The sequence below is a fragment of the Ooceraea biroi genome, chromosome 8 (genome assembly GCF_003672135.1).
Source record: "Ooceraea biroi isolate clonal line C1 chromosome 8, Obir_v5.4, whole genome shotgun sequence".
Taxonomy (NCBI): Eukaryota; Metazoa; Arthropoda; class Insecta; order Hymenoptera; family Formicidae; genus Ooceraea; species Ooceraea biroi.
The window spans coordinates 1,272,425-1,282,157 of NC_039513.1; the positions used below are offsets into that span (position 1 = coordinate 1,272,425).

At 34.4% G+C, this 9,733-nt stretch overlaps 2 protein-coding genes across 3 annotated transcripts; both read left to right on the forward strand.

Moving 5' to 3' along the window:
• The first annotated feature begins 468 nt into the window (after positions 1–468).
• LOC113561405 lies at positions 469–1,434 on the forward strand. The gene is made up of 2 exons (XM_026971714.1): positions 469–734; positions 873–1,434. Exons 1-2 carry the CDS (start codon positions 554–556, stop codon positions 1,364–1,366), a joined length of 675 nt encoding a protein of 224 aa, XP_026827515.1. The 5' UTR covers positions 469–553; the 3' UTR covers positions 1,367–1,434.
• A 407-nt stretch (positions 1,435–1,841) lies between these two features.
• Positions 1,842–5,132, forward strand: LOC105275920 (putative odorant receptor 83c). Of its 2 annotated transcripts, XR_003406880.1 has the most exons (4): positions 1,842–2,033; positions 2,211–2,366; positions 4,475–4,675; positions 4,771–5,132. XR_003406880.1 is itself a non-coding variant. In XM_026971716.1 (3 exons), the coding sequence occupies exons 1-3, from the start codon at positions 1,962–1,964 to the stop codon at positions 4,822–4,824; spliced, it is 282 nt and encodes a 93-aa protein (XP_026827517.1). In that variant the 5' UTR covers positions 1,842–1,961; the 3' UTR covers positions 4,825–5,132. The 2 variants fall into 2 exon arrangements, 1 of the variants encoding a protein (XP_026827517.1); XM_026971716.1 differs by lacking the exon at positions 4,475–4,675.
• Positions 5,133–9,733: the final 4,601 nt, after the last annotated feature.

Consider the following 9,733-nt stretch of genomic DNA (forward strand, 5'->3'; position numbering starts at 1 on the left):
TGCGGCCCTATATAAACAAGCTCCACAAAAGTTTTAATGCGGTGTCTTCGATCTCACGCGATCAGTTTTTTAATTGTGAGGTCAACCACTATAAGCATCACCCTTCTGTACTGTCCTTGAGTAGGTGTTGCATTGTTAACATGTACGACATGTGCACCCCTAAACGGCGTTAGGAATAATCAGTCCCTTCGTAGACATCAATATGGACGTTACCAAGCATTCAGCATACAGAGGTGCTCATTCTTTCTTGATTAAATGCCGTACAAGTTTATAGGGTTCTTCTATTTACTTTACATTCAATTTCATCCTTTGTGATTAGGAATTACTTTTACTTAGCAATAGTTACTAAGATTTAGTAAATGTTATAACAATACATATTTAAGACAAATTAAAAACACGCTTTGAATGAAATAACTTGATTTTAATAAAATCATTAATATATAAAAGTATTTATATAAAAGCAGACTACGAATGGGCCATTGAAATAAATCGAATCTGTTTAACATTCCTCGGCATTTGGCCAGAGAATAACGAAACTAAGCAGAAAAAGTTAATGTCGGACATACGTGTGATCATAATATTAAATATAATGACCTGGGCCTGCCTTTTTCCAATGCTACATTCATTGCTGAAGATTTACGATGACATAATGTCAACAATCGATAATTTGCAATACACCTTACCGCTTCTAATAGCCGTAATAAAACTGTTCATCATTTGGCAAAAAAAATGTGGTAACGCGTATATGATAAATGTGAGATTAAAAAGTTGAATAATCGCAGAAAAATATTTTATTGCTGTTCCACTTCTTACCTAGAATAGAGGCAAAATTGAACAATTCAAATCTCGTCCACGATATATATTCATTTCAGATATTCTACCTTTATTAAACATGATGAAGGACGATTGGTTGAGACCAAAAACGTCGGAAGAGAGGAACGTCATGATAAAACAAGCGCGAATTGCGCGTATTCTCACGATATTTAGTTGCTTCGTAATAATACAAGCAGGTGCTGTAATGATCTTGCTTTCCGTTTGTGGTATTTCAATGAGATACAGAACGAACAGAACGGACTCAGGCAAATTATTGCTACTGCAATCATATTATTTATACGATGTAAGTAACAGTCCACTTTACGAGATAACGTTTGGTCTACAAACCGTTAGTTTGATACTAGCCGGCATAATGTATACCTGCACGGATACCTTTATGAGTTTGCTGATCTTCCACGTATGTGGTCAACTTGAGAATCTCAAAGCACGTATTCGCAATTTGGGTAAATACAGTAATTTTGCAGATACTTTGTCAACCAGTGTGAAGGATCACATACGTCTTCTCAGGTTCTGTATTTATCATACACATTGAGTATAATAAATGTTTAATAGTAAATGTCAGTTTTGTAAAAATAAATGAAAAGTTGTGCGTTTATAGTATTATATACCAAAATTATAATAAAGAGACGTCTTGCAATATCTCTTTAATCATTATAAATATATAACAGAATCTATATCTTTTAAAAGACAAAATGTTTAGTAATCTAATGTTAATTGTACTAACATAATTGCATACTTTTAAACATGTCATCATGATTCTTCCTTCATTTTCATATCACTGCATGTTATATTAAATTTATATGCGAAGAAATAGTGATAAGGTAAATAAAAAAAAAATATATATCTACTGATTTTCTTTCTTCTCATAGGTCCATTATAGTGATTGACGATACATTTAATTTGATGTTACTCGGATTGCTAGTATACTTCGGCATACTTTTTATTTTCTATGGGTTTTTATTTGTTTCTGCAAGTATTTTTTTTTTATTTCCTAATCAAATACATTAAATCAAGATTATGTTTTTTTATTATATATGTATTATGAATGTTAATTTTCTCTACTTATTTCCACTTCTTAGATAGTAACACAAAGTAACAATCTTTCTATAGCACGACTGATTTACACTATGATGGCCTTTGTCCTTGTATTCGGACACATGAGTCTATATTGTGTATTAGGAGAAATTTTAGTTATTCAGGTAAGTATCAATAATATCTACATTATGGTGTTTTACGGCTTACTTTATCAAAATGTAAGTGTAAGTATAAGTACTTGTAATACAAATTATGTCATTCACATATGTGATAAATTAACATGCTAAATATTTACTTTAACATGATTGTAATGTTATTTTATTGGAATATTACTTATCAAGTGCGACGGGATTTACGATGCTGTTTGCCAATACGAATGGTACAATTTGGAGCCCAAGCAAGCAAAGAATTTTCTGAATATACTGATGGAAACTAGAAGACCATTGCATCTTACTGCGGGAAAACTCTTTCCTATGACAATAGCTACATTATGTAATGTAAGTTTGATAATTACGTTTATGTAATAAAAAATATTTTTGTATCATATACATATAGATAGAAATACAATTCTTCTCACGTACAATATCATTTTACAAGCTTTTACACAAAGGAAGAAATGTTTTGAAATACACACACACACACACGTGTTATATATACATCAAAGATACAAATGTAACGTTTAGTGCATTTGGACAAATTATTGTTGCAGAAACAGTGTTTATAAGTCTAAATATTTTGCCACGTGCTTGCCACCGAGCAAGATTTTAGCGCGATGAACTCTTTGAGTGATGCACGTAGCGAAATATCTTACCAACGTTATTTTTGCGACAACAATTTGTTCAAATGTAACAAACATATTATATCTTCGCATTTATCTTTTACCTTTGACATACTGCATGTTAAATAAGAAGTTTGTAATCTCATCCTGTCTTATCGATAGTGTCTAATAGATAAATCCGCGAAGGAAAGGCTTAAATCGATGTTCTTGCCTTGCATGCAAGAGACGAAAATCGTTGCGGACTGTATTTTGCTAACCGTAGAGTGGAATAGTGGATCGCATTCAAGTTTAATGAACCATACCTTTTCTTTTGTTGTAATCAATTCTTGGAAATTCAATTCTTTTGGCGTTCAACTCTTTGCGTATTATTCTGTTTAGTTAACTGATAAAGTTCTTGTGCATCAAGCGACGCGGTAACATCGCGATGCCAAGTACATAAAAAAACAATGTTCTGAGTAATGAGCATCACTACATAGACGTCGAGCATTGCCAAATTCATTGCATAAACGTCAAGCGCTACCAAATAGCTTATCCGGAATTTCATGCCAACTTCATGTCAAACAAACTATTGATTAAAATGTCTCAGGAACTAAAGCCGTAATAAAAAATCTAACGGCACTTTTGTAATATAATATGGGTACAAGCTTTCGATCGCGACAACTCCGAAAAAGAATGGTACCGTTTATCCTGAGATATTGTAATCATATGTTAGAATTGTGACGTTCCGTTTTTTTCCATATTCTGGTTCAGACTCACGTATGCTCGCACGCACAGAAACAAAGCGATTGTGTCCCTCAAGGTGCGTTCACACATAAACGATTTATTTAATTTATTAGGAATTAAAAATGATTTTGGGTAAAACTGACGTTTAGGGGAGGCAACTCCGATGACCTTGACCTTGACATATGTTGTCAAGGTCACCCTCCTGAGTGACCTTCAAAAGGTTTTAGCTGTTGCTCGTTGTTTATTAAAAAGTTATTAACAAAAGAAGTTTAATGATTTTGCAAGAATTTTCAGCTGTCCACACGAAGTAAGGACTTGAATTTGACATATATTACAAAGGTCACCTCCCCGAATAACCTGCACTAAGTTTCAATCGTGGATTGTTGTTTATTAAAAAGTTATTACCAAAAGAAGTTTCGAAAGTATAGCAGTTATTTTGAATATTGAACGCCCAAACAGTTAAATACAAAGTATTCTCTGCTTTAACCTAACCTAACCTAACCAGGTTATGTTAGGTTAAGTCAGGTTAGGTTGAATTTCTGCAGTTTAACTAAAAAGAAGAGATGCTAGATCTAAATTTTAATGCAATTAAAATATTTTAAAATTAAACTTATTTTTTTACTTTCGATTAAAGTAGTTTCGAAAAAGTCTTTAATTTCGAGTAAAGAAGTTTTTACTTTCGAATAAAGCAGAGAATAATTTGTATTTACCTGTTTTGTGCTTTTGGTTAAAATAAAGAATACTTTGTGTTTATAAAAAAACTATTCTATATATTAATGATTCACTGCTTTAAATAATTTTTGTTCGTTTATATTCAAAATAACTACTATATTTTCGAAAACCTGTTAGTTAATAACTTTTTAATAAAAAACGAGCGACGGCTAAAACCTTCTGAAGGTCACTCAGGAGGGTTACTTTGACAACATATGTTAAGGTTGAGGTCATCGGAGCTGCCTCCCCTAAACGTCAGTTTTACCTTTAAATTTAATTATTTTAAATTCATTATTTTTAATTCAAAATTAATTATTTTTTTCACCTTTGTGAGGTTAGGTTAGGTTAGGTTAAGGTCTTTCTAAAATCTGAAACAAAGACCCTTTTTCACAGCTTATTCCACGGATATTCTCCTGAAAAAGAAACTTACATACAACACTGTAATAGATATAATAGTAATAGATTTAACAAATCATCGTTGGAGCCAGTATCGCTGCAAATAAAAATTCTACAAAAGCTGCAATTTGACAAAATAATAGTCACTTCATTCAGTTTATGTAAACAAAAAGTGCATCAATATCTTTAACAGTTTAGGTGGTAATAGGTGTATTAACATTTAATTAAATCACCCTGTGTGTGTGTGTGTGTGTGTAGTTTTTCTACATATAATTGTATATATCATATTTCAGGTATTACAAACTTCCGGCGGCTATATATCAGTTCTATTGGCACATCGCAGGTGAACTGAAAATCACCTGGACCAATATGTCATCGAATTATTAAGTATTATTAATAATAGCAAATTATATCAAAAAATTGCTATGAGAGAAAAACAGGCGGTAGGCAGAAACACTCTAGAAACTAGACGTAGGCACTCTAGAAACACGGTAGCAGAAGAACCTTCAAGAATATTTAAATTTGTGCGTTTCTGTATAGACAGAACTTTTTAGAAATTTCATATTAAAAATATACTATATAATAGTAAGAAAAGGATATGGTTTGTTTCATTATCTTATATTTTATCTCAATTTGCAATAAATGTTCAGTAATGCATGTGTTTAGGATTCGAATCAAATACCGAAGAAATATTTCATTTGCGGTGAATTCGTTTGCTCTACAAGTAGCCGATTAGCTAGCACCCGACTACCATGTTTTCGTGCTCCGTAGTCGAGTTTTTACGTATTTGTGAACCGCGACTGGATGACCCAACGGCCTAACAGCTGATTCCCACGTATGAGCGACAAAGATGAAGCGATGCCGAAATCGAGCAATATGTGAGAAACATTTATTTTCACGAACAAGACAGGTTGTTTGCTCGGTCGTTCGCTCGTTGGAGTTCAGTTTGAACGTGTCCGTCACGCTTGCTACAGCCACAATTTGAGTCTCTAGAAAGCCTTTGTTCATACCCGTACCATGGAGTTCGACTCAGCAAGTGCCGTGAAAAGAACCTGTTAATTTACATATCTGTCAAGTTCTTGTGTTGGCCTCTGCGAGATTGCCTTCGGTCGCGCGCAAGATATCCGCACGATTGCCGTCGGTCGCGCGCCAGATATCCGCTCCGGAAAAGCGACACGACCGTCGCGTCGGTCCGCAAGATCTCTGTACCGCTGTATTCTGAAGATGCCCGTTCCGCGATTTTTTGTTTATTAATTTGTTATCGTTGTCCACGCTAGTTGAAATAAAGTGTTAAGTTTGAACAGACTCGAGTGCACTTAATCGAAAACCCCGACCCGCCTTTCCAACTATCCTTCGGGAGAGTGTAACTAACACCTCGTGCTGCAGTCGGAGCTTGTGACATATACTATCAGACACAACCCTCTGGTGGAGGTAAGCGCAAACAGTATGTTTTATAAAATCAGATATACCTGAACTTATTTTAGAACATATGAAGAAAGATGAACTTAAATTGGATTTTAAAACTTCAAAAAGTGTTTTATAAAACTAGAGTTTTATAAAAAATAAGCTGTGTAAATCGCAATAGGAAACAACGACACATTGTCTCTTTTCCTTTTGATTGGATGTCTCCAAGCTAGTACAAACCCGCATTTTAAGTTCTCTGACATGACACTTGATCACTTTTCTAATTAACTCAATCGGAAAACAATTATTACACAAGATATCTTCAACAACCTAAATAATATTATTGGAACTATTTAGCATCAGCACATATTTGCTTATTTGTCCGCTCTTATATGCATTAAATTATTTAAGTAATAATAATTTAGATAATAATAAGGAATATGATATTCCTTTGCTTTCATCATCATCATCTCAGCCTTCATTGATATATTCGCACACACGTGCCTCTACTATATTTCATTAGTGAAATCCTGGTTGTTCAAATAAGCATACTCATTAATATTTTTTGGGATATCATTTTTATACAAACATAAAAAGTATAATATACATATAGTCAATCAAACAATAATTATATAAATAGTTATTGTATAATATACCCACTAAAAAACCTTACAAAGGTGAAAAAACTACACTAAGTACATAAACAATTCCAACCTATACGCAACAAAAAGTTTAAAAATATTTATTCTAAAAATCAAAACTAAATATAAAATCAATTGTTAACTAGCCAAATATCTAGAAGCAATTCAGGTTGTGTATTTTCTCTACATATTTCCCATACATACTCTCTTATTGCATGACGGCATTGAAGTACTTGGCGTGCCCGGGTCGCGTTGGACATATCTTCTTGTAAATATCTTATAAAATTCTTATAAATTTGTACAGTATCTTGATTTGTATCTAGTCTCTCTCTCTCTCTCTCTCTCTTGCATCTTGTATCTAAATTTTCAATAATGACTCACAAATCTTTTTAGTTGGAAATATTAAAATAAACACATTTACAGTTTTATAGACTAGTAAATTAATTATAAATATCTGTTTTCATTACTTAGTCGATACAAATAATTTACATGTAAAGTACAGATAATAGGTAGGACAGTATGTTTTAATGCGACCCGGGCACGCCAAGTACTTCAATGTTGTCATGCGATAAGAGAATATGCATGGGAAATATTTAGAGAAAATACTCAAACTAAATTGCTTCTAGATACTTGGCTAGTTAATAATTGATTTTATATTTAGTTTTGATTTTTAGAATAAATATTTTTAAACTTTTTGTTGCGTATAGGTTGGAATTTTTTATGTACTTGGCGTAGTTTTTTCACCTTTCTAAGGTTTTTTAATGGGAACTTACTGCTTTGTGTAGAAATTTTGTATTTTATATACAGGGTGGGTCTTTTTAATCTTAACAGCTAAATATTTCGAAAAATATGAAAGGTATGGAAAACCGTTTCAGACAAAAGTCGTTTGGTTCGTAGGGGGACATAAAATGGTGTCATTGGTTTGACCTTGGGTAAACATGCCAAGGTCATATGGAGTTCAACATAGTTTTTTTAAATGAGACCCCCTATTTTTCATTGCATATTGTTGTAGCTTACCTCGAGAGCTTTCCAAAACACTTATAATTAAGTCCTTTTTCATGAAGTACTTTTCGAGTTATGAGACTTGAAAGTTAACAGGTGAAGATTAAGGGCGTAGAACAGGGTGACAGGACGAAAAACATAGGTATTTTTAAGAAATTTTGTGAACCAAACACTATGATACAACAATTTTCTGTTTTATTACACACAAATGGGGTATATACCCCATTTTATAGTATATACCTCAATTGCCTACTTCAAATAACTTTTATTTTTGATTGTAGACAAAAATGTTTCAGACAAAAGTTGTATGGCTTCGAGGGGGTAAGATGATGATATTTCCAATTTAATTGTAGATGGCGCCACTTTAGAGATTTTATCATGGCGACCATTTTTTAAATGGAATTCGATTTTTTTCTCAAAATAGAATTTGTAGCCGACAATGAGACGAATACAACGGTTTTTTGCTTTTTGCAATTGGATCATTGTTCAGTGAGTTACAGCGTTCCAAATTATAATATTTTATAATTTAAGTAAAAATCTTCCACCCCCATACAGTGTGCGTATTTTGTGACTCCAAACTACCCTGCACCTCTGTGTGTGTGTGTACGCGCGCGCGTGTGCGTCAACTCGTGCCGCGCTCCTTAGTTACGAACATTTGTTGACGCGTTGTTGGCGCGCGAGCGGGAGGGGGGAAGCAACAGGCGTGAATCGCGTGATACGGCCGAAAGTTGCATTTAGACGGCACCACTGATCTATCGTATCGCACTACGATTATGACGAAAGAAATTGAGTCGTGAAAGACCTGGAATTGAATGAAATCATACTCGATTTGGTTTCTTCTCCTTTGACTACATACTCTTTCTGATTACTTGTGCAATTTTTTCGGAGAAATTGGTTCAAAATACAATTGAAGTGTCACGCAAAAATCGGTACTACTATGGCAGATTATTCACTAAATGAAATCGTTGATATTTTGCTAGTTCTTGGCGAAAGTGGACACAATTATTCCAGAGCGTCACAACTTTACCGTGCTCGTTTTCCACAACGAAGACATCCTGACCGCAGAACGATCTGTCGCATCGAACAAAGATTACGACTAAAGAACTTTCATCGTGAGAGACCTCAACTGAATCGTGCTGATATTAATCGAATAGATGATCGAACAATGGCTGTACTGGCTGCTGTTCATGTTAATCCTCAGATTAGCTTACGACAAATCGAGCAGGAAGTAGGAGTATCCCGAAATACTGCGCAGAGTTTTGCAATTTTTCAAGTTCTACCCATATCACGTCATGCAAGTGCAGGAACTAAGTGATAATAACAGGTTCCGTCGAATGAGATTCTGTGAGTGGGCGTTACATCAAATTGAATAAGAGCCAAACTTTTTTAATTTCGTCCTTTTCAGTGATGAAGCCACATTTCATAACAATGCGCAAGTTAATCGTCATAATTGCCACTATTGGTCACCGGAAAATCCTCATTGGGTACGCCCACTGAATCACCAAAATCGCTGGTCTGTAAACGTATGGTGTGGTATTGTAGACGGGAATATTATAGGTCCTTATTTTTTTGAACAAACAGTTACAGGTGACACGTATTTTTATTTTCTGCAAAATATTCTACCTTTATTGTTAGAAGACTTGCCACTAAACGTAAGACAACAATTATACTTTCAGCAGGATGGAGCTCCATCATATTATGCTGCTATTGTGAGAGAACACCTCAATACATCATTTCCACAGCGCTAGATTGGTCGTGGAGGTCCAATTCAATGGCCGCCTAAATCACCTGACCTTACTTCACCAGATTTCTTCTTATGGGGATATCTTAAGAACATCGTGACCCCAACAACACAGAATGATATGAGAAATCGTCTCAGGGACGCCTGCAGAAGTATATCACAAAATGTCCTCCTTTCTACGGTAAGGAATTTTGAAAAAAGAATAAGATTATGTCAATAGCAGAATGGTGGGCACTTTGAACAGTTCCTGAACTCTTAGAGACCACCAATCAAGTTTCTTACTACCCAAAGTCACCTCTCGACTTTGCCTTAGCTGGCCGGATCATAATACTCGGCTCTTGCCTTCATTGGACGGATCATACTCAGGTCTTGCCTTTATTGGCCGGATCATACAGTACTTGAGTACTGCTAATGCCGGCAGTACTGTAACTTTCAAGCTCCATAACTCGAAAAGTACTTAAGGGAAAA

Bases quoted from the DNA above. Each gene is read 5' to 3' on its own strand.
- LOC113561405 (XM_026971714.1), top strand. From the start codon at position 554: ATGTCGGACATACGTGTGATCATAATATTAAATATAATGACCTGGGCC. The intron at 735-872 runs GTAACGCGTATA...TATTCATTTCAG, and splicing joins CATTTGGCAAAAAAAATGTG to ATATTCTACCTTTATTAAAC.
- LOC105275920 (XM_026971716.1), top strand. From the start codon at position 1,962: ATGATGGCCTTTGTCCTTGTATTCGGACACATGAGTCTATATTGTGTA. The intron at 2,034-2,210 runs GTAAGTATCAAT...TTACTTATCAAG, and splicing joins GAGAAATTTTAGTTATTCAG to TGCGACGGGATTTACGATGC. The intron at 2,367-4,770 runs GTAAGTTTGATA...ATCATATTTCAG, and splicing joins CAATAGCTACATTATGTAAT to GTATTACAAACTTCCGGCGG.